We start from the raw sequence: 24,116 nt of genomic DNA, 5'->3' as shown, positions 1-24,116 counted from the left end.
GTTGAGATTTCAAAAGAGGATGAGCCAATTAGAACAGCAAAATAAATAATGATGGTAATGGAATAAAATTAATACCCATGATTCTTCAGTGATGACCCATATTGAAATCATGTACCTCTGGTATGATGCACTGAGAAGGACACAGTATCGCGTCAGTGGTGTTTCTGCCCCAAATGTATAACCTCAATCCAATTATGAAGAAGCATCAAAACAAAATTTGGGGACACGCTATAGTTCTCTTCAAAACTGTCAAGGTCATGAAAGAGAGCAAGACTGAGGAACTATCCCTGATTGGAGAGATTAAGGAGACCCAACAACCAAATGCAACGAGGGATTCTGCTTCAGATCCTGGACATAAGCGGGACAATTTATGACATTTGAAGGAGATGTGCACACAAGTCAGTAGTATTGTGTCAGCGTTGATTTCCTGGCTCACATTGTTGCACTGTTGTTTGTAAGATGTTAGCCTTAGGGGAAGCTGGCTCCAGGTATACAGGAATTCTGTGTACTAGTTCTGCAAGTCTAAAAATTATTTTAAAATAAAAAAGTTTTTAAAAGAGGGGAAGGGATGAGGAAGGAGCCCAGGTTCTAGAACTTAGCTGTTCCCCAGGATGGACCCAGGCCTCTGTGGCTTTTGTTGGGCAGCTCCCTGGGCCTTCTTCTCCCTACTGGTAATATAGCATTTGGACTGGAGAGATTTGGAGACCCACCCACTTGGAAGGTCCCCTCCTCTCCTTGTTGGAATGAGAACCCATCACAGGTGTGGCCTCAACTCTGGGTGGCCTGTGGACCCCAGAGAAAGGCATATGTCTAAGTCCATGTCCACCTGTCCAGGAGCGTGCAGCTCTCGTCATGCCTGTCTGAGGGAGGCACCATCACCACCCCCAATGCAATCTGAAAACCAAAGCTCAGAGAGGTAAAGCCACCATCTCTAGGTCACAGAGCAGGTACACACAGAGTCAGATTCAGGCTTGGTACCCAATGCCAGGACCTCTAACCACTTGGCATTATTTGGTAACTGCATGATTCAGGTAGAGGCAACGGGCGTTCACCAATCACCTGCTGTGCGTCAGGCTGGTGGTGTGGCTGGAGGTGAAGGTGGCTGAGACATTCACCCTGGCCACAGGTGCTGTCCTGGTGGAATGGTACCCTCATGCTTCCCAGCATAAGGCAGGCAGTGTGTCACACACATACATTTGTCCATTCAGTCTCTGCTCTTGTCCAGCCCTGGGCTCAAGCTGATGGTCAGGTAGTGTCCTTGCCCCGGGAGCTCCTGACCCAATCGGGGAGCAGACAAGTGAATAGGCAGATGCCCTGCAGAGATACACGCCGTGATGGAGATGGCAGGGGGAGAAGTGGGAAAGGGAAGATGGTTTAGAAAGTCTAGGAGATGAGAAGATTGCTGACACATTGTGGGTGAAGCAGACACCGCACTGCTTGAAGGGAGTTACGGTGGTCAGTCAGCAAAGGAGGGCCGTGGAGAGAGCCTGCTGGAGAGACGGCCAGGATCAGCGAAGCTGGAGGCTGCGGAGGCTGCCTGGATAGGGTAAGTGAGAGCCTGGATGGTTGAACTGGGCTGGCTTCAGTGCCTTGGCTCAGCTGCTGGGAAATCGTTCCAGAGGTGCGGTTGGGACACCACATGTTTTCCTGAGTAATGACATTATTTTGGGTGGGGGTGCTCCTTACTGGGTAGAGGGTGGTCATTTGAGCTTGACTCATTTTCATTGAGGGTGACATGTTGTGGCTGTGCAGCTGAGGTTAGTCTGGGGCACGTGCAGAGGGGTTACTTTTCAGCCTTAAACAGGATGTGTGTAGGATGCTGTCCAGAGAGGGGAAGTGCTTATAAAGAGAATCGCTCCCTCGGCACTTCCCTGAGGAGGAGGACCCAGGCGCGGCTGCTCTCCTGCACACGGGGTGGGTCACCCCCAGCAAGTGGGTCTGGCTCTGGTAGGGTTGTGGCCACTCTCTGGGCGGGAGTGGGGAGGGGTCTGCCCAGGGACTACAGGGAGCGATACAAGATCCAGGGGCCTAGAAAAGGCGACAGGTGTGGGGAGAGGGAGGTGCTAACGGTCCCTGTGGAGATTTCTCTCTACACAACTGTTGTTGGGTGTAAGGTGGTCTGCCGGTCCTTCCCCTCTTGACTCAGCCTTGAGAGTCTGCTTTGTGGATTCTGAAAATCCCTGAGAGTTGGTAACAGATGTGACTGGGTGACCTCAGCCATTCCCTTTCTTTTCTGGGCCTCAGTTTTCCTCAGCTGTACTATGATGGGAGACGGTCTTTAAGGGTCCCCCTTTCCAGGAATGAGGTTCCCCAGCTCGTGTTCTTCTTTTGCACAATTCCACACTCTCTCTTGTGCCCCCAATCCCTCTTGTTACCCCCACCCCCCACCACCCCCAACCACCCACCGCCTCCCCCAAGTTCTCAGCCCCCTCCTTCTGCCCCCAAACTCTTCCAGGATTCCCCCATATCCATCCCAGCCTGAGCCAAGAGTCATTTTAGGGCCTGGAAGGGAACCAATAGTTGTAGGCCAGGCACTCATTTAATTATTATAAAAACTCCACGAAGGAGGCATTTTATAGGTGAGAAGACTAAAGCTCAGAGAGGTTAAGTAATTTTCCCAGGGTTACTCCGCCATTAAGGAGCAGACCAATCTGTTCTGTCTATTCTTCCACACTGTACCACGCTGAGTGTACCACCCTCCCCAGGGTGCCGGGGTGGTGGTGGTGTTTGATTTTGAACCAGCATAGCAATGAAACCCCAATGCAAGGAGCTCTAGTGGTGGAATTTCAGGCAACAACCACAGGCCAAAAAGGAAAAAAGCAGGAATAATTCAGGAAAGATGCGACAAATCACACTTTCTTGGTGGCGACAGCCTCTTGAAGGGTCCTGCTCTAAACGGCTTAGTGTTTGTTCATTAACCAAAATATGCCTTGAAGGGAGGGGCTGCCTTGTGACTCTCAACGTCACAGACATCCCATTTTCCGATAAGAGCCAGAAAACAATGAGTAATATGGGGGCCCAGGGAGTGTAGGGAGCAGGTGGGCCTCACATCTCCAGGGAGCAAGAGGTGGCATGTCAACCAGGAGGCTTCCAGAGGACCCTGCCCTTCTGGAGGCTGGACAAGGCCACGCTCTGTGGTCAGACTCTGTGATTCTACAAATCCAGGGAGGTTTGGTGCAGCAGAAGGGGCTCTGGGCATGAAAATAGACAAGATGCACCGAGATGTTCCCAGGGGTTATTTAGGGGTCGGTGAAGGATTATGGGGCATTTTTTTCTTTTAGCCTCTTTTCTGTTTTTTTCTTGTATTTGCCCATTTTTCATTAAGCATATGTTACTGTTGTAATCAGGAAAAATACATGTTAAAAAAGTCGAGAAAGTGGGACCAGCATGATGGCTCAGGTAGTTGGAGCGCCGTGCTCCTAACACTGAGGTCGCAGGTTCGATTCCCACATGGGCCAGTGAGCTGCACCCTGTACAGCTAAGATTGTGAGCAGCAGCTCTTCCTGGGAGCTGGGCTCCCGTGAGCAGCCGGAGGTTGGCGTGGGCTGCTGTGTGCTGCTGCGGGCTGCTGTGCTGCCACCATGAGCGGCCGGCAGCCGGCGAGAGTTGCCATGAGCTGCTGTGAGCAGCCGACCGACGACTGGTGACCGACTGCCTCAGCGGGGGGAGCGCAAGTCTCATAACACCAGCATGGGCCAGGGAGCTGTGTCCTGCACAACTAGACTGAGAAACAATGGCTTGAACCGGAGTGGGTGGGGAAGGCGGAAGAAAGTGGGGGAAAAAACAGTAGAGAAAGAGTATTGTGTGCAGTGGTCCAGGACTCAGTGGTCAGGGCTCTGGGGTCAGCTCTGCCTGGCTTGTGGTGCAGCCCTGGGCTTCCTGTGAAACCAAGGAGGTGACATCTGCTGCCTCTCCAAAAGGAAGCCAGGAGGACTTTCAAGGACTGAGATATAAAAGAGCCTCAGGAAGTATGGGCAGGGCCCGCCTGTAAATGTCAGGACTGGTTATGATGGTTTTCCTTGGGTTTTATGCATCACAATGAATCCAAATGAGATGCTTCCCATGGGGCACCATGCAGAGGGCAGCTGTGTGTCCTGTGAGTCAGAAGGAAGGGCTCAGCTCCCAGGGTGTGGTTCAGGGCTCAGGCTCTGGAGCCCAAGGCAGGGACTGATGTCCAATCCTGCAGTTCATTTGCTGTGTGTCCTTGGCCACGTTTCTCCCCCTCTCTGAGCCTCAGTTCCTCATTTGTAAAATGGGAATAACAATAGTGCTTGTCTCCTAAGGTTGTTGTGAGCAACAAGGACATCAATACACATCAAGCTTGGCAGAGGGTGACCAAAACTGGCTTGTTGTTTTCTTTGAGAGGTGATGTAACTTAGTGTTTAAGATCATGGACTCTGGCTTTCAGTTTCTGGCTCTACTCCTCACTTGCTCTGTGGCATTGGGCCAGTTCCTTAACCTCTCTGTGCCTCAGTGGCCTCAGCTATAAAACAGGGCAAATAATAGTATTTAACACATGCAAGGTAAATGTGAGGAGAAATAGGGTAGTGTGTGTAAAGCCCCTGCCCCGGCGTCCTAGCCAGCGCACCATCAGGGCTGTTACAATGACTGCACCCGATTTAACCCTCACCAAAGCCTTCACTGGAAGTGCTGTTTATTTTATGGATGAGAAAACAGGCTTGTGGAAGTCAAGGGCTCCAGGATGGAAGCCCTGACTTTGTCTCGGGGCTGGCAGGGCCTGAAGGTTTAAGCCCAAGGTCATCGCAAACTGAGCGGTGAAGTAGAGATGTGACTTCTGCCCCCTGAGTTAGTCATTCATGAGTTCTCTCGCCGCGTGCCATTCCCGTGGCACTGCACTTCGTTACCCGTGTCTTTCTCGTGTGGTTCTCAGTTCCTTTTCCTGTGTTCCGTTCACACACTATCAGCCTCCCAACCAGCCTTCCCTTCAGGCATCCTGAGCGATGACAGCCGGTCTCCTGTCACTTCTCCATCTCTGTCCCCACCCTTCACCCTGTGTGTTAATAAGCTAGCCCGGACTCTGGGCCTGGTGCAAAACCCAGCTCTGCTACTTATTAGCTGTGTGGCCTTGGGCAAGTTCCTTAGGCTCTCTGTGACTCAGTTTCCTCATATGTAAAATAGAGATAATAATAGTACCTGCCTCAGAGTGTTATTACAAGGATGACATGAATTGATACACGTAAAGTGCTGAGACCAGAGTCAGGCCCATAGTAAGTGCTTTGTAAGTGGTGGGTATTATTATTATTGTTGCTGTAGTGGTGGTGGCTTTTATTGTTATATACACAGTAGAGTTTAATATCTGGTGTTTTCCCAAAATCAGGAGGAGGAAAATAGAGGTCCCAACACTATTACCAGTTCCCCCAAAGGCAGGTTGTCTGCCATGTGTGCCCTAACCCCAGAGCGCTTTCCACAGCTGGGGACTGTGGTTGGAGTGAGTCACTTCGCAACTTTTGCCTCAACTTTTCCAGCTGGGCTGGGATGCAAGAATTACAGGCAGCGGGGGACCCATCCCAAGCTGAACAAGGGCCCTAGTCCCCCGGACAGCAGTCAAGGGAGCCTCCTGAGGGAGGGATTCGGGGTGATAACAAGGCACATCCCATGACGCCTAGTCCAGGGAGGTTACACCAGCGGGAGGTGGCACTTGAACGTGACTCAAGTGCAAACAGTGGAGGCTTTGGGCCAGTCACGCTCCACGGCCACGGGCTGTCAAGGCTGCTGGGACAGAGCTGGCCCAGGCTGAGGAAACAACTTGGAGGTAGGGGCGTTTGGGCTCAGCTGTGCCCTGGCTGCCAGTGGGGGAGGCAGAAAACCAGGCAAAGGAGAAATGAGATGAGAGAAGGCGGCGAGGGCTGACTGCTGATCAGTTCCATTCACTGGTTGAATGCGTCTCCGATGCCAGCCCTGGGCTGCTAAGTTCCACCTGATCCCGTGCAGAATGCCGGCATTCGGGGAGAGCCGTGGACTCCTGTGCAAAGGCCATCTGCTTGTTCTTAGAACGGGCAGAAGCTTTTATAGGTACCTAAGAACAAAGGAAAGGGGGAGTCGGTGAGGCAGGTCCCAGGGCTGACGTGCTTCCTGGGGTCTGGTCAGTTTTAAGATAATGTTATCTCCAGACTGGCCATTGCGGCCTGGGGCTTTATGTGTCACCAGTAAATTCCAGTGTCCTGGTGCCTGAGGAGTAAGTTGCCCTTTTCAGGGTAGGATTCTGTTGATTAAATGGATTAATAAGGTCAGTGTAGCCTTAGGAAAGGGAACAAAACAGAGTTCTTAAGTCAATCAGTGAGGGGAGAAACAAAGAGAAAACAGCTGATTATCAGGGTGGATCAAACTGACAAAGTGGTCAGACAGAAAACTATGTGGTGAGTCAAACTGCAAACTAGCTAAGTCCAAATACATTATTGATTTACCGAATTTCACCCTTACTTTCCCCCGTCATATGTTCATTTCATTTCTATAAAATCAGTAAGGTTAGGTTAGAGAGGAACCAAAACAACTATAGTGTTTAAGACATTTTTTAAATTCAGGGATACGGGCGACGTATCCCTACTTCCCTGCTACTTCCTGCTGAGAGTGGGCATAGTCCCTGCCGGTGGGCACCCGAGTTCTTTGCTATTCAGTTAAAGTGGGGAGGCGGATATGGAGGAACCACATGAGAACAAACCGGCCGCTTGGTCAAGCGGCTGCTGGATGACCATCTGTAGATGAAAACTGCTGTGTCCCAGATGACACAAACTGTCTGTTTGAAGAGGAGCGTAAGGTCTTCAACTGACTCAGAGGAACAGGGGCGACAGGCCTCCTTTCTGGGGAGTCCTGCGGAGACTTGAATGAAACAGGTTTGATTCGAGGGAAGTGGACCCAGCCACTGACCCTCTGAAGCCCGACAACCGTTGGGGTGCTTGGGAAAAACTGTAAAGGGTCCCTTGCATTTAGGAGCTAACTGGTCTGTCAGAGACCCCCTCCCCCTCTGGGCTTCTAATAGTCCTCGGTCCCCTGGCTTTCCGGGGCTATAATGTGTGGAGGGGCCGGTCTGGGGGAGGTGCCGGTCCCCCATATTTCCTAAGTGCCTGCTGAGCCTCTCCCACATGAACAACATAGGAAATAACAGAACTGAGGTCAGAATCCAAAGCAATGGGCAGCAATTAGAGCCAGGGCTTAGTGTCTCCTGACAAAACTTTTCCGGAGTCCTTTTGAAGTCTGATTTGCTCGTTTTACACTTCCTTTAAGGTATGGGCCAATGGTAAGGAACAGGCTTGAGTATGAGCCCAAATTTAGGAGCTTTGTTTACATCACTGAGGAGGTTTCAGAGGAAACAGGTCCAGAGTGAGCAGTCCAGACAGAATAAATGACTCCTACAATCAATCAGGAAATTAACAGGCTTACCTGCTATAGGGAAGAGGTTGAAGAAAATTCGCCTTCATTGGTTGATGTGAGCATTTATCTATCAGCTTTTGTCTGTTCCTGTATGTGAGGTGATTTCTGTACTGTCAGGGGTTGAGTAAATTCCCCCTTTGGTCTCATCCTCCCAAGCAGGGGAGACATGAGATAATGTTTGCTGTACTTTCTGTGCTGTGAGGTGATGGTTAGCTTAGGGTTAAAGAAATTCTAGATCAGGGGTTGAGAGAATTCCCTCTTTGTTCTGTCTGTTTCGTCCACATCAGCAGATAAAGTGAAGAAGTAGCGAAGTTATATCAGGACGACGTGACAGGCACGTTGCCAGGCTTTGGAAGACCTTGGGCTGATGGTCCCAAGCAAGAACAGTAGATATTGCTTGTCCGGATGAACTAGCCCTTCAACTGGATAAGTAATATATTTTCTTTATTTTTATCATTGACTGCCGGACCCTCCCGAACTGGCTATTCCTTGAGAGGGGTGGTAGGAACACAAAGCTTGGCTCTGGGGTACATCTAAAAAGACATATAAGATAGACCTCAGGTGGGTTGAGATTGATTGATTGCTGTTTCAAGAGATTGCTATGCAGATTTGCTGTTTCAGGACTGCTTTTCAGGATTGGATTGTTTCAGGATTGGATTGTTTTGGAGTAAGAGATCAGAACTTGCCTCAATGGACAGTAGAGACTTCTTTTGTTGGTGAATTGTCATCATCTAGCATCTTTGGGAATTTGTATGCAGGTTGCAGCTTGCAGTATCAGAAGACTTCCTAACTTCCAACAACAACGACGACAATGTCAGCAGCGTTCTTGGGAACTAGCAAGCAGTGGTGTGGGAGACGCCTAAGTTTCTCTCAGCTACAGACCTGGCAAGGTTTTGATTTATGACTTTTCCAGTGCTGTTCTTTCTCCTTACCCCCCCCCCGCCCCACCTGTTTGGTGAGCTTTTGGCATCTACTGTAATAGTTACTATCCTATAAAGCTTATTACTGCTTTTGGATACTCCTTACTGATGTTACTTGTGTATTTAGCCAAGTGATTTTTGATCAATAGTAAACATGTGTTGGGATCTCTTAAACTTACAGTGTACTCCTTTCTCATGACATTGTTATCAATGTATAGAGTTTAGTCTTAACCACCTTTACTTTCTGTCATTAGCACATTCTATTAATTGCCTTTGTCTTTTGCTACTGCATATTGCTAAATAAATTGATTAGATATTAAATAAATACATTACTTAGCCCCACTCTAGCTTGTGTCCCTCCTCCTTCTTTTCCCGGCTCGTCATAACACCTGCCACGTCAGGGTCACCCGCAGTTCCTCCCCTGTGATGAGAATGGCCTCTTTTCTTCTGAGGAGCCACTGGGCAGTCAATCACAGCCTTTGTGGGGAAGGAGTTGGTCCCCACTCCCCTCAGAGCAGAGGACAGTCCCTCTTTCGGTGCCCTTGTAGTTTGCACAGGGGGCATGGCTGCTTTGGAAGCTGAGCATACTTCTTACTCCAATGGTCTGGGCTTCCACATCCAAAGCAGACTCTTTTTTCTCTTCTGGAGCTGTCGGGCTGACTCCGAGGGGGCCCTGGACTTGGCCTGCCTATTAACTGCAGCCCCAAATCTGGCCTGCCTCTGGCCTCGTCTACAGTCTCACTGTTTCTTTCCTCGTTTTCCTTATCTCACTTGTTAAAGACATTTAAACAAATATCCTGGCCTTCTCTAGGATCGGAACCTCTTTATCAGGGATGTAACAGTGGGCCAGAACCATTATACTATTCAGTCAGGATAGGGAAAACATTAGGCTTGGCTTCCTTCCATTGGCCCATACCTTAGAGGAAGTGTAAAACGAGCAAATCAGACTTCAGAAGGACTCCGGAAAAGTTTTGTCAGGAGACACTAAGCCCTGGCTCTAATTGCTGCCCATTGCTTTGGATTCTGACCTCAATTCTGTTATTTCCTATGTTGTTCATGTGGGAGAGGCTCAGCAGGCACTTAGGAAATATGGGGGACCGGCACCTCCCCCAGACCGGCCCCTCCACACATTATAGCCCCGGAAAGCCAGGGGACCGAGGACTATTAGAAGCCCAGAGGGGGAGGGGGTCTCTGACAGACCAGTTAGCTCCTAAATGCAAGGGACCCTTTACAGTTTTTCCCAAGCACCCCAACGGTTGTCGGGCTTCAGAGGGTCAGTGGCTGGGTCCACTTCCCTCGAATCAAACCTGTTTCATTCAAGTCTCCGCAGGACTCCCCAGAAAGGAGGCCTGTCGCCCCTGTTCCTCTGAGTCAGTTGAAGACCTTACGCTCCTCTTCAAACAGACAGTTTGTGTCATCTGGGACACAGCAGTTTTCATCTACAGATGGTCATCCAGCAGCCGCTTGACCAAGCGGCCGGTTTGTTCTCATGTGGTTCCTCCATATCCGCCTCCCCACTTTAACTGAATAGCAAAGAACTCGGGTGCCCACCGGCAGGGACTATGCCCACTCTCAGCAGGAAGTAGCAGGGAAGTAGGGATACGTCGCCTGTAGCCCTGAATTTAAAAAATGTCTTAAACACTATAGTTGTTTTGGTTCCTCTCTAATCTAACCTTACTGATTTTATAGAAATGAAATGAACATATGACGGGGGAAAGTAAGGGTGAAATTCGGTAAATCAATAATGTAATTAGACTTAGCTAGTTTGCAGTTTGACTCACTACATACCATGTTTCCCCCAAAATAAGACCCAGCCAGACTATCTGCTCTAATGCGTCTTTTGGAGCAAAAATTATCATAAGACCCGGTCTTATATAGTAAAATAAGACCGGGTCTTATATTAATTTTTGCTCCAAAAGACGCAGTAGAGCTGATAGTCTGGCTAGGTCTTATTTTCCGGGGAAACACAGTAACTTTCTGTCTGACCACTTGTCAGTTTGATCCACCCTGATAATCAGCTGTTTTCTCTTTGTTTCTCCCCTCACTGATTGACTTAAGAACTCTGTTTTGTTCCCTTTCCTAAGGCTACACTGACCTTATTAATCCATTTAATCAACAGAATCCTACCCTGAAAAGGGCAACTTACTCCTCAGGCACCAGGACACTGGAATTTACTGGTGACACATAAAGCCCCAGGCCGCAATGGCCAGTCTGGAGATAACATTATCTTAAAACTGACCAGACCCCAGGAAGCACGTCAGCCCTGGGACCTGCCTCACCGACTCCCCCTTTCCTTTGTTCTTAGGTACCTATAAAAGCTTCTGCCCGTTCTAAGAACAAGCAGATGGCCTTTGCACAGGAGTCCACCGCTCTCCCCGAATGCTGGCGTTATGAATAAATCTGCTTTTCTTTCTATCAGACATGACTCTCAATATTTAACTTTTTCAAGCAGCTGGCAGCTGGACTTTAGCACGGTAATCGCAACGTCTGTGAAAACGCCAGTGTAGCACAGGAGGCAAGTGGATTATCACGAGGTGACTACTTCCAGGAGGTGACCACTGAAGGTAAGGACCTGCTGTGAGTGCTTGCCGGGCTGGGAGAGGGGTTGCACCAGGCCAGTGGCCTGGGCAGGCTTCTGGGAGGGGACGGTGTGGATTACGTTTTACAGGATATGATTGTGAAGTTGTAAGGAAGCCAGCAATGATTGTCTGCTAGAAGTGACCTCAAATGTTATTCTTCGTTTTATATTTTGAAAGCTAGTGTGGCCTCTTGGAGTCACAGTTGATCTTGTTTATTTGTTCACTGGTCTCAGCTACACTGTTGGCAGCATACCCAGCGTGGGAGTGCCATGGACACCTGAGGGGCACCTACACGTGACCCTGTCCTTGGGCTCTTGGCTGGGGAGGAGGGCAGCTGTGGGATTGATGTGGAAGGTGGAAGAGGGAAGGTGGCGGGAGACACAGACAGGGAGACAGCGAGACAGTCAGGGTTTGGTCAAGCTCCACAAGGCGCTGAGCAGGGTTATACAGGTAAAGGTTTAACAACCAGCTGTCAGCAGTAGGGGGTTGGGGGGCACACCCAGGAAGGGGGGGGGCTCTAGTTTGTACCATTTGCTATGGTGTAAACATTCCCACCAAAACCAATTTCAAGCTACCAACCGAACATCTCTGAATCCGTTAACTCCATATGACTGTTTGCCGAATGCCTCCCAGATATTGCACAACTGGCTCCATAAGCTTATAGGAGCTGGCTCCAGCTCATGACTGACTTTGAATCTTCCCTGCCACTTGTTGCTGAGGCTGGAAGTCCCACTATCAGAGGCTCATCTTTTAAACTCAAGTTTGGTCCATGTTGAGAAGGGGAGCTGGGGAGAAAGGGTCACCAGTTCTACATTGTATTCCAATCCTGGCTGTCATTTGCTAATGTGAAGCTGTTAACAACTGGGCTTCACGTCTCCAAGCCTCAGTTTCCTCATCCGGAAAACGGGATCATAATAGTACTGCTTCCCAGAATATGGTGAGGATTAAATGAGAAAATTGTACGTGAGTGTTCGGCTCGTAGAAGGAGTTCAGCTAACACGGCTGCCTTCCTGTCTAGATGCACGTAGCCATATTCTCTCATTGCCTCAACTGAGACTTCTGTAAGAGGCCTTGGGAGGCGAGCCCTGGATCCTTAGGAGGAGACATTACTCTTGAGCCAGAGATTCTTGCTAAGTCAAAGCTGGAGCCAGCCTAGGGAAGCAGCCTCGGGAAGTCACCACCAGGATGATGTAACTGCCCTATGGATAAGTTGTGGTTGGCCGTTGGGCCCTGGGCTTCATTGTAGGGGAATCCCAGCTGACCTTGCCCTTGATATCCCTGCGTTTTAAAGCTTGCCTCTCTAGCCTCTATATAGTTCTCTGGATTCCCCAAAAGTTCCTTTGCAGAGCTTTGTCTGGGGTTGCCTTACCACCTGCTGATTCATACTACGATAGAATAACCCCATTCATTCCTCTCAAAGTGTTGCTGGATAAACGAAATGAATTCAGGCAATAAGGACAAACAGAACAAGCTAGAGGGACAGTCAGGGATGGGGTAACAGACCTGAAGGGCAGCCAATAAAATGAGGTTCATGACTCAGTACAACTACTGACTCCTCACTGTATGCTTTGCACAAGTTTTCCCCGTCTTTGAGCCTCAGTTTCCCCACCTATAAGTTGAAGAAGGTAGACGTGATGCACTCCTGCTCCCTCAGCCTGAGATTTTGAGGGCACCCAGGGTCACAGGAAGTATATTACCTATTGGCAGTGTGTCAAATACCACAAATTCAGTGACTTATAAAAACACAAATTTATTGTCTTCGTGTTCTAGAAAGGAGTCTAAAATGGGCCAGCAGGGATGCGTTCCTTCTGGAGGGTCAGGGGAGAATCTGTTTCTCGCCTCTTGAAGCCTCTAGAGAATGCCTGCACTCATTGTCTTGTAACTGTGTTACTCTGACTTTTGTTTCCATTGTCACACCTTCTCTGATTCAGACACTGTCACCTGCCTCCCCTTATCAGGACCCTTGTGATCACATTGGGCCCACCTGGGCCATCCAGGATCTCCTCCCCATCTCAAGATCCTTAAACTTCAACCTCTGTGAAATCCCTTTGATGTATAAAGTGACATATTCATAGGTTTCAGGGGTTAGGGCGTGGATGTTTTTGGGAGGCCATTATCTGCTACCCACAGGGAGGCTGCGTCCTCCAAGGAGGAACTAATGGGGACCTACAGAGGCTGGGCCAGCCAGAGGGCGACGTCCTGGGCCACTAAGGTCTCCTGAGCCCAAATCACACCTCTCTCAGGTGGCCCTTTAGGTAACTGCTGGAGGTGTCAGCACAGAAGCCAAGGATGAGATGGCACTGGGAACAAGGCACTGTTCCTGGAGTCTGAAGACCCAGGGTTCAGATGCAGCTCAGCCAGTGACTTTCCATGTGATTGTGAAAAAGTTACTTTGCCCCTGGGTCAAATGGGCCTGGCAGGTTCTTGCTGGTTTGCCTTACAGGACTACCACAGTGGCTATGAAGGTGCCTGGCCAATTGTCACGTGCACGTGGGGGTGCTGGTGGCTGTTGTCACTGTTGGTACTATGGGTGAAAGTGACGGGAGGGGCCAGTGGAGTGTCCAGGTGGAGGGAACATGTAAAGGAGGCGGGGTCCAACCTGGGGCTTGCTGATCCTGATATCTTGCTTTGATCAATGTTGTCATCAGACTGGTTTGTTTGTTAAAGCAAAAGTCAAGGATTTTGTAAAACCAGGTCAGGATCAAATTCAATGCTGACAGACCGGAATTACTGGTGTTTAACTAGTGGCAACTCCTTACCAGTAAACCTTAATCAGGCCCAGGTCCAGAAGAGCATTTCTTTCCTCCCTACCCCAGTAGCTCACAGACTCCCACACCAGCCCATGTGTGTTGGGGGTGTTCTCACAGCTGCCCCAGAAATGGACGGGCTCAGGGAGAGGAGACCCCAGATGCACAAGAATGGAATGGAGGACCGGGAAAAGAAAACAGAGGGTCAAGCTCCTGAGGCCAGTCAGGAGTAGAGTCTGGCCCCAAATTAAGCTGCCCAGTCTGAGCTTTTGGGGTGCGGACAGGGTGTATGTGTGATTTCCCCTAACATAGCCAGATGCCATATGACGGGAACCCAAGCGTGGGAGAGAGGTGCGAGGAGTAAGAGGACCCCAGGGCTTCCCTAGAAGAGTTTCCACCCCAGCAGGACTGGATATTTCCATTAGCTGTGAGATCAGTGTCAAGGATACTAGAAGGGTCAGATGAGGGCCTGAGTCAACATCTATGTCAAAATTCTACTTGGAAAAAAAATAAACTTCTACCAGCAAGGGCTGGGGAAAATGTGTGCAACATCTATGTAAAAAGCTAAAATCCTTACTATATGAAAACCTCTTATAAAATCCCACCCATTAAAACAATAAATCATTCACAGAAGAAATGCATACTGGCACTGAATATCCTAAAAAGTTCAATCTCACTTGAATCAACAAATAAAAAATAAAGTTCAGAGGCACAAAGTGGAGTTGATTTGTATTTCTCTATTTGTAGCCCATTATCATAGGGGCCAGCCTACAAGCCTCCACTCTGGTGGCTGTGCATGATCGCTTGCTTGGGCCACAGTCTTTTTTATCTCCTTCCTCTCCCCTTCCCAAACCCTGGTCCCCACTGGTGAACAATCTAATATATTGAATGTGAAGTCTTTCTCCTTCTGGAACACAGAACAAGATTGAACATAATCCTTGGTTCATGACAGTCTTTTATCACTGGTTCATGAGAGGCTCTCTTTTAAAAAGTATTTTTAATAATACAATTAAAACTTGGGAAACCACTGTCCAGAGGGAACTTGACCATGGACAGTGACCTGCCCCCATCTCAGGCCTTCTCCTGCCCAGGCAGCCACCATCTTGAATCCTGTGCTTGTCATTCACTGGCTTTCCCTTTCATTTCTTCAAACTCCTTCAATGTGTGTGTGTGTGTGTGTGTGTGTGTGTGCGCGCGCGCATGTATTCTTAATTTTATTAAGAGTATCGTGTATATATTTTTTGGAACTTGGAGATAGTGGACATATTCAAAAGGCAGTAGGAAGTAGAGACTCACAGGGTTATGGTGAGTGGGGTGAGGAAGGATCTGGGATGTCTCCCACATTTTAGTCTTAGGTGACTGAGTAGGTGGTCGTGCTATTCAGTTAGATAGAAACAGGAGCGGAAAAGAGGCTGGTGTTTAATCAGTGGAAGGTGATGGACTCAGTTCTGGGCAAAGCAATAATTTAAACTTACATTTATCGAGTGCCTACTGTGTTCTGGACAGTCTTCCTAGGGCTTGAGGGCTTCGTATGAATGCCTACCTTTAAGCTTAACAAGAACCCCGTGAAATAGGTACTATGTCATTATCATTTTAAAGATGGAGAGTCTGAGGGGTGGAAAGGTTTCGTAGGGCCTGAGTCTGTCAACATGATGGATCACACCTTTCTCCTACAAACCTAGAACTACTGGATGAAATACTTTTAAAATGTTAAATATTTATGGGAAAATATTGATATAAAACTAAATATTTATAAATAAAATACTTTAAACAAAAATAAGAAATCCTGAGGTGATAGAAGTAAAGAAAGTTCAAAGCCAGAGTGGACCCACTAGATATTTATAGATAAAACAAGCCCCACTGAAGAGAAACTCTCATTAAAAAGAAAGCATTAAGCCACACAAAGAAGAATAATTTATAAGCCACACATGAGTAAGAGGATGGAGACAAAACAAATAAGTGAATTGGTAGCACTAAATAGTAAAAATCAGAAAGACATTATCAGTCTTTATAAATGATGAGAGAGAAATAAGGAAGAGAAACCATAATGAAACAAGTCACCCACCCAAGGGGACATAACTATTCAGTGGTAGACTGGGGTTCCCCTTGCTTGTGCTCGTACTCGCTAGACTGCAGATAGTGACGACGATGTGAAGAGTCTGTTGGACATCCCAGAGCAGTAGCAAAAGTGGGTTTGGAGAGAGGTAGGGCACGCCTGGTTTTGTCTGATTTCTCTCCCACTACTTACTCTCTGGTCCCCAGAGCTCCTCCCGACATGGCCGCCAGCGCCTCTGCTGTGCCGCTCACCACCGAGGTGGCCACTTCTGAGAACAGCAGCTCCTTCTACGACTATGAGTACTACCTGGACCAGGTGGCCTTCATGCTGTGCAGGAAGGACGAGGTGCATTCCTTCGGCAAAGTCTTCCTGCCCGTCTTCTACAGCCTGGTCTTTGTGCTGGGCCTGGGCGGGAACCTCCTCCTGCTCGTGGTCTTGCTCCGATACATGCCGCGCAGGCCCATGACGGAGGTCTACCTGCTGAACCTGGCCATGTCCAACCTCCTGTTTGTGGTGACGCTGCCCTTCTGGGGCATCTCCGTGGTCTGGCACTGGGTCTTTGGGAATTTCTTGTGCAAGATGGTGAGCACCCTCTATACCACGAACCTCTACAGTGGCATCTTCTTCATCAGCTGCATGAGCCTGGACAAGTACCTGGAGGTTGTCCACGCTCAGCCACACCACAGGCTGAGGACCCGGGCCAAGCGCTGGCACCTCACTGCCATGGTATGGGTGGCGGCCCTGGCTGTCTCCATCCCTGAAATGGTCTTTGTGCAGACACATGAGCACCCCCTGGGTGTGTGGAGCTGCTATCCGGATTTCGGGGGGCATGCGACCATCTGGAAACTCGTATTCCGCTTCCAGCAGAACCTCCTGGGGTTTCTCCTCCCACTCCTGGTCATGCTCTTCTTCTACTCCCGCATTGGCTCTGTCCTGGTCCGGATGAAGACCCCCGGTCAGGGCCGGGCTCTAAGGATCACCGTAGCGCTCGTGCTGGCCTTCTTCGTGCTGTGGTTCCCGTACAATCTCACCTTGTTTTTGCACTCATTGATGGACCTGAGCGTGTTTGGGGACTGCAGGATCAGCCAGCGCCTGGACTATGCCCTGCAGGTGACGGAGAGTGTCGCCTTCCTTCACTGCTGCTTCACCCCAATCCTCTATGCCTTCTCCAGCCGCCGCTTCCGCCACTACCTGAAGGCTTTGCTGGCCACGACGCTTGGACGGCACCAAGCCCCCGGCCCTGCCCAGGCCCCACTGTCCAGCTGTTCTGAGAATAGCAGCCTCACTGCCCAAGAAGAAGTGACCGGCATGAATGACCTTGGGGAGAGGCAGACTGAGGACGCCCCCAACAAGAGGGACGTGGGGAAAAGTGAAGCCTAAGTGGCCACATCAGGCTGGCGAGAGTGGAGGGGATGCAGCTCAGGTGGGCATCCGCCTGGTTTCCTTTCCAAGGGCCTCAGTGGTGACTTCTTAGTTCTCAGCCCCGACCAGCATTAGCTCAGTCCTGCCTCCTTCCTCCACTTTCTTTATTGCCTTGCAGGACCAAAACGCCTACATGAAAGGCAGCGTTTCTCTAGACCCACTCGATCCAGTGTGGAGCCACTGGCCACACATGGCCCGCGTGCACTTGGAATTGAGACATGCTGCAAGGGTAAAAGTACATGCCAGATTTGGAAGACAACACAAAAAAAGAACTGTAAAAATATTTCATTAATATTTTTTATATCAATTACATGTTGAAATGCTAGTATTTTGGTTATATAGGGTTAAGTAAAATATAATATAAAACTGAACTTTTTACTTGTTTCTTTCTCTTGCGTGAGTTGCTGTAATAGTTTCCCAGCGTTTCCTGTCGTCACTCTCCCCTATCATCTAATCTGCATCCAACAGCCAGAGTGACCACAACCGCCTCATCCGTCACTCTCCACTCCCGTCTCCCGCAGAGAAGCCTGAGGCCCTCCACCCGCCAGGCTGCTCCCTTCCCTCTAGTTCAGCCAGGGAAATATTGTTTAATATCCCAGCCATGGTGGTGACTCCGGTCTGGCAATCAGAAGGAGCTGGAGACGGTCCACCTGGGAATGGCTCAGGAATATGGGAGGTCTCGGGGGCGGGGGAGGCAGAGTGAGCACGTGTTCCTGGCAGTCCTGGACACCGTCTCCCTCTGCCTCCCCTGGCCCCTCTCAGGACCCTTCAGTGCTCCCTGGGGTCTGCCCAATCAAGTTCAAAATCTTTGTCCAACTTCAAAGCTGGCGCTTTCACAAGTAGAATGCTGTACATCGTTTCACCCTGACACCCGCCGTACTCCGTGTTTCATTTCCGGGATGCCAGGCACCCCTGGCTGTTTCCTGCACGTTCCCACCTCTGCTTCTGTGCTTGCTGGCTCCCTCACGTACCAGGGATCATGATTTGAAGACACGAAGTAAATTAGCCGAGACTGGAAGTCAAGGTTCTATAATTTAATCTACATTTAGGAAATTGGGGGTCAGAGATGAAGGGATAAGATAACAAGCCCTATGGGCTCCAGTCTGGGGAAGGGGCAGGAGGAGGAAACCAGGACACAGAAAGCAAGGGCACGTACATAGCAGATGTGCTGTGATAAAAACAGTGCTAAGGGAGCCCCCGGGGGATGGAGGCCATTTCTGGCCAGAGGATGGAATGGATAAGATGGAAGAAATCTTCCGGGAATAGCTGGCACTGGGGTTGGCAGTAAAAGCAAGCAACTGTGCTTTACAAACTGTTCCACTGGGGAAGGTTCAACAAGGTTGGCCAAGTTGAATTGCACTGGATGAAAACTTTGGGGACCAAGTGTGGCAAAACTTAAGTGTTAGGTGAGTGGACGGGATAGGGAGCCCGAAAATAAAAGAGTAACAATTAGAGGTACTTTTGGAAAAAGGTCTCTGGCAGCAGGGCAGACAGAGAGCCTGGTGGGCCCAGGGTGGAGAGAAACGCTTGAGTTCTCAGGTCTAAGAATCACAGCATGGGTGGGGAGGAGGGGGTGCGGTGTCAGAGGCACCACAGGGGGTCCAGCTGACAGAACTGGTGCCTGACAGTATGTGGATGAGGGAGAAGGAGGCGGTGAGGGTGTCTCCTCCCTATCTGCCTGGGAGGATGGGGTGGGTGGTGGTGGTCTGAGCAGAGAGAGGCAGGGAAATTGGGGGAAGGGGTGGTTCAGAGCAGAGGTCGGGGATGGGGGCGCAGATGCTGAGTTCTGCGTGGGCCAAAGGAGTCAGAGATGCTGTGAGACCCACCCCCCATAGGGAGATTCGGCGGGGGGGCGTCTCGGGGTAGGGGTGAGCTCTAAGCTCAGCAATGATTGTGGAAACCAAGGGGAGGGTTGAGCCCACCCCAAGGTGGCTGTGCAGAGGGAGACGAGGGCACTGAGGACGCCCTTGACTAACACCTACATGAAAAGCAGCATTTCCCGAGACCCGCTCTATCCAATATGGGAGCCACTGGCCACACGTGGCCTCGAGCACTTGGAATGTGGCTGTCTGAATTGAGACATGCTGCAAGGATAAAAAGGCCACTGGATCTTGAAGACAACACAAAAAAAGAAATGTAAAAATAGTTTGTTAATTTTTTTTTATTGATTACATGTTGAAATGCTAATACTTTGAACATAGGGGGTTAAGTAAAATATACTATACAAATGCATTTTACTTGTTTTACTTTTTAAAAAATATATCAACTAGGAAATTAAAAAATTACACATGTGGCTTGCTTTGTACCATGTTTCCCCGAAAATAAGACCAGGTCTTATATTAATTCTTGCTACAAAAGACACATTAGGGCTTATGTTCAGGGGATGTCATCCTGAAAAATCATGCTAGAACTATTTTCTGGTTAGGTCTTGTTTTCCGGGAAACACGGTATTACTATTGGACAACACTGTTCTAGAATGTGAATCCCACAGGCCGTGGAGTAGGTATTGAAGGAAAACGTAAAGCAGCATGGGTGGGGGTGGAGGCTGACATTTGCAGGACGCTGCGCTACTCATGGTAACGCGTTTCCATGCTTCCAGATTTGCCCAGGCACGTGTATCTCCCAAACCGACGTGCCCACACATATTTCCTCTTCCCCTGGACTTCCTGTGAGACGAGGGTTTTATAGAACCCACTGTGAGAGACGGTGTTTTGAAGAGAGAATGATAAGCCTGAGAGGTGACCAGAAGGAGGCCAGAGAGCAAGGAGTTCAACCAGGATGGAGGTAGGGGGTCCCACAGAAGCAGAGGCAGGAGTAGTGGTGGGTGTCCGGGGCTTCAGAGGGGTGAGAGGAGGTGGAGTCCCCACAGGAGGCCCTCCGGCCAGGCTGTGGCCCCCTTGGTAGGGTTCACTCAGGAGACCGCAGGCGGTATCGGAAGCGCACGTCATAGCTGGGCTGTGTGGTGCCAAAGCCCCAGCGATGGGGGTCCACGGGCGGCACCGGTGTGTCAGGGTCCACCAGCTCCAGGTCGAAGTGCATGATCATGAGCAGGACAAAGAGCTTCATCTCGCTGAGGGCCAAGAATCTCCCGGGGCAGATAGAGACGCCCGAGCCCCATGGCATGGTGTAGTGGTGGACCTTTTTGCCTGCCTTGTAGAAGTCCATTTTTCGGCTGCCATTGGGGTTGAGGAAGCGGTCGTACTTGAAGGCAGTGGGCTCGGGGTGGATCTCAGGGTCCATGTGCACTGAGAGATACGGGAAGAGGGCCACGATGTCTCCAGCGCGGAGCCGGTACTCCTCCCCACTGGCCATCTTCAGAACGTTGTCGCTTTTCACCACCCTGAGGAGGGTGGGCGCGGCCCCCAGCCGCAGTGTCTCCTCCATCACGCTGTCCAGCACTGGGGTGCGGTGCAGGGCACTGACCTCCAAGTTGAAAGACTTCCCAGCCTCTAGCCTGGCCTCCCCCAGGACCTGGGCAGCCTCTTCTCTCAAAGCCTGCATGGCTTCTGGGTGCTTCAGGAGGAACAAGAGGGCCCAGAAAGAGGTAGGGCCTGTGTTCCCCTGGGAGGCCCAGAGCATCATGAAGTTGAACTTGTCCTGCATGGCTGGGGCAACTCCCTGCTCCCTCAGAAACTGCAGCATGTAGGATATCCAGTTGCTTATTCCATCCTTCTCTAAGTTATGTTTCACAGAGAGCGTCTTGTGGAAGAGACGCTGGAGCCGGCCCACTTCTAGCCACTCCCGGGGCCCCAGCAAGGAGTAAACAAATCTGGGGAACAGGCGGTCAAATTTGCGGAACTGCACAAATATCTCCTCTGCCTGTAGCAGGTCCTGTTGCTTGTCCTTTGTGTAGCCAAACAAGCTCAGGTAGCCGGCCTTGAACAAGGCATTGTAGCAGAAGTCAAAGAGGCCATCCTCGCGCCAGCTTCTGGCATCAGGACTCTGGCCCATGGACCCCAGTATCACCAAGGAAAGGCTGTCCAGCATGCTTTTGTTGAGATCCTCTAAGCCATCCCCCATGAGATGCTTGGTGCTGGCTGAGTGTATCATCCGGTGGTCTCCTGGCCCTGAGTGGTATCCAAATACCTTTAGCACCAGTTTTTCTGCATACTCCACAAAGTCCAGTTTTCTTTGTGCATCCTTGAGGATGGGGCCAAAGGAGAGGGGGTCCATGACAAAGGTGAAGTACTGACCTCCTAGCTGCACCGTGAACACGTCCCCATGCTTGGCTCGCATGTGCTTCAGGAATTCAAACATATTCTTCCGGAAAGCCATGGCATGACCCAGCCAGGGCACAGAGCCCTTGTCCAGAGGCGGTTCCTGGGGCCTGCGTTGCCGGAGCAGCCTCAGCAGGCACAGGTACCCCACAATGGCCACCAGCAGAGCTCCCAGCACCGGACCCCAGGGCACCATGGCTGTGCTCTTCCAGCTTAAGCTCTGGACACACTGTTCTCTGGATGCCAGGGAGCTTTTGGGAGGCCTTGACAAGTTGGGACGGGAAAGCTGTCTTTCCGGACCTTGCCCTGTTGCTGCAAGTTATAGCAAATAGCCCTGGCAAGACACATCTGGGAGTGGCTTTAGCACTTGCCAGAGCTTGGTCATGTGGGAGGAAGAGGCGGGGACCAGGAGAAATCTCAGAAAGAAGCATCTAGCTATGATCACAGCGCCCTCACCAGCTTCAGGCGTTGCTCTGAGCTTTTTCACACTCAGCTCCAGCATCTTCTCTACAAAGCCTTCCTTGACCCCACTCTCACCCGCCTGACTTACCGACCATTCCCACCTTTATTTACCCATGCATTCACTTATTCATTAATTTGCTATGTCATTCAGAAATCTTGTATTCAGAAATGCAAGAAGCACTAACTTTCACATCTACCCCTCCTCATCTTTAGAAGACCCACAGAGCCTTCCAGACTGAGCATGGTGCAAGACTTCAGTCTCTGAGCCTCTGGCCTGGGGCCCCGCCACTGGCACAATTGGCTTGCACACTTCTGTAGCAAGAAGGACAGATGGGAATCTTGGAATTATGAACTGACTTCAAACAAATTGTTTTATTTCACAATCTAAGATCTTGGCTCAAAGTGTAGTGGGGCCTTTCTCTGACATCTGCCCTGGCTTGGGTGAGGTGAGTTGACGTGTTACCTGGGGTTTTCTGGAGATGTCAGGTCAGGTCCCTTGCAGCAGGCTCAAGAAGGGGAGAGCTGTGCCACTGAATCTGCGGCATTATTACTAAATCAGCCTAGCCTGTTGTTGCAACAGATGAGGTTCAGACTCAATTCAACCAGTTCTGATAACCCTCCAAGGACTCAATTTCCTAAATGACCTGCAAACAGGGACTTTGTGTCCTTAGACAACTGTAGGATTTCCACATCCCTCTTGAGTGAGCTCCCTTTGCCTTGTGCAGCAACCCTCCACAGGAGCTGGACATACCCACTGTCTGCCTCCATGAAGTCACCTCGGATTGCTCTTGGCAGCCACAGCAAGTACTCAGCACATTAAATCTCTTTAGCCTTAGAATCCAGAACTGCAGGCTAACTCCTGTGAGCTGAACTTCATCCCCCGGTTTTTAATGGGTGGCGGCACCATCTTACATTCATTCTCACCTTTATTCAAATTCACTCATTCACTTACACCCACTCATCCATTCATTCCCTCCTTCCAGTCAACATGGGAACAGCCCCTTCTTTCCATTCACTGGGCATTTACTACCAGAAATTTTGCTACAACCGTGAACGAGACACAGTCCCTGCCTTCTTGGGGTTTATGGTCTAAGGTAGGGAAAAAGATATTAAATCATTGCCGGAAGAAGTATATGATTACAATTGTGTTAGTGCTGCAAAGTGTTAAGACGGGATTGTAATGGTGGCACTGAATCTTCTATTTTTGAGATTTGGCTCTCTGGTATAATTCAAATTAATAAATGTAATTTAGCTTGGGAGTTTTTGAAAGCTTTCTTGGTCTCTGCTTGCTGTACATTTACTATGCATATCAGTTTGTGGGCACAGAGCCCCAGAGAGCAGTTTCCAGGCTCTCGGCCTCACGTGGAAAGGTGCTGGCTCGGGTAGTAGATGGCCGTCAGCTGTGGCTAGTTGGCCGTCAGCTGTAACCCTTGAGCCATTGGCCACTAATATAACTGCCGCGGCTGCGCTGGGGAGTGGAGTCGAGGAGAGTCGTCAGTCGGTTGGCAAAAAAGTGAACAGCAGGTCACATGTCGTGTGAATCCAGCCTCCAGTGAGACTATAGTGATATGACTCCCCTATCAATGGCTCGGTGTTCCTTTTTGGCCTCACCACATCCTGCAATCTTATGTGGGGAGCGGGAGCAGAGACCCCTCAGGCTGCCCCGCGTGACAAATGGCGCGGCGAGCAGGGTCTCCCGCATGACAGTTTCAATGTTTCTATTTACTAGGGCCCATTGCAGGCCCTGTGATTTGGGGGAGACTTTGCACCTATATGGGATCCACTCTCCTGGCTCTAACTTAAATCTACATAACATATGCAAAGGTTGCCATAACCAGCTTAACTGCACCTTCGGGTCCAAGAAATTTACATCCTGATTAGAAAATATAAAACTTGAGACCAAACAAAGTAGTTTCCAGCAGACTCTGCCCAGCTGACCCTCCTCTTACTTTAATAAATCTTCTATATTTCTATCTGACTCATGAATTCCTTCACGGCCTGCGAGCGAGCACACACAACACAAACAAGAAGAGCAGAGGGGGGAAGGTGGGTAGTAAGTCAGGAAGGACACACAAATCAGGTGGTAATTAAGTGGAGACCTGGAGGATACCAACGGGACTGCAGAGGGGGCTGCCTCCTTCCCTCCCACCGCGCTTGTTTCCCACGCGCGCTCTGTGCGAAGCCACCACAATGTGTGTTGTGTGTGGTGGTGCTACAGGTGGAGGTAGGGATGTGTGAGAGGTGAGCTGCTCAAGGCATGGAGCAAGGTCGTCCCAAGGGACGGGGTGTCCACCCACTCTGAGGGCCAATGTGGCTGCAGAGCT

General features: G+C 50.0%; 2 protein-coding genes across 2 annotated transcripts; one reads left to right on the top strand and one right to left on the bottom strand.

The window, feature by feature from the left end:
- Positions 1 to 1,880: 1,880 nt before the first annotated feature.
- Positions 1,881 to 17,759, top strand: ACKR2 (atypical chemokine receptor 2). The gene is made up of 3 exons (XM_033132125.1): positions 1,881 to 1,947; positions 10,762 to 10,873; positions 15,898 to 17,759. The coding sequence occupies exon 3, from the start codon at positions 15,911 to 15,913 to the stop codon at positions 17,069 to 17,071; it is 1,161 nt and encodes a 386-aa protein (XP_032988016.1). The 5' UTR covers positions 1,881 to 1,947; positions 10,762 to 10,873; positions 15,898 to 15,910; the 3' UTR covers positions 17,072 to 17,759.
- A 1,708-nt stretch (positions 17,760 to 19,467) lies between these two features.
- LOC117036539 (5-beta-cholestane-3-alpha,7-alpha-diol 12-alpha-hydroxylase) lies at positions 19,468 to 21,663 on the bottom strand. Its single transcript, XM_033131440.1, has one exon. The coding sequence runs from the start codon at positions 21,524 to 21,526 to the stop codon at positions 20,021 to 20,023; it is 1,506 nt and encodes a 501-aa protein (XP_032987331.1). The 5' UTR covers positions 21,527 to 21,663; the 3' UTR covers positions 19,468 to 20,020.
- Positions 21,664 to 24,116: the final 2,453 nt, after the last annotated feature.

Source organism: Rhinolophus ferrumequinum, chromosome 17 (genome assembly GCF_004115265.2).
Source record: "Rhinolophus ferrumequinum isolate MPI-CBG mRhiFer1 chromosome 17, mRhiFer1_v1.p, whole genome shotgun sequence".
Lineage (NCBI taxonomy): Eukaryota > Metazoa > Chordata > Mammalia > Chiroptera > Rhinolophidae > Rhinolophus > Rhinolophus ferrumequinum.
This window is presented reverse-complemented; position numbering and strand designations above follow the sequence as displayed.

Coding starts and splice junctions, on each gene's coding strand:
- LOC117036539 (XM_033131440.1), bottom strand. CDS start 21,526: ATGGTGCCCTGGGGTCCGGTGCTGGGAGCTCTGCTGGTGGCCATTGTG.
- ACKR2 (XM_033132125.1), top strand. CDS start 15,911: ATGGCCGCCAGCGCCTCTGCTGTGCCGCTCACCACCGAGGTGGCCACT.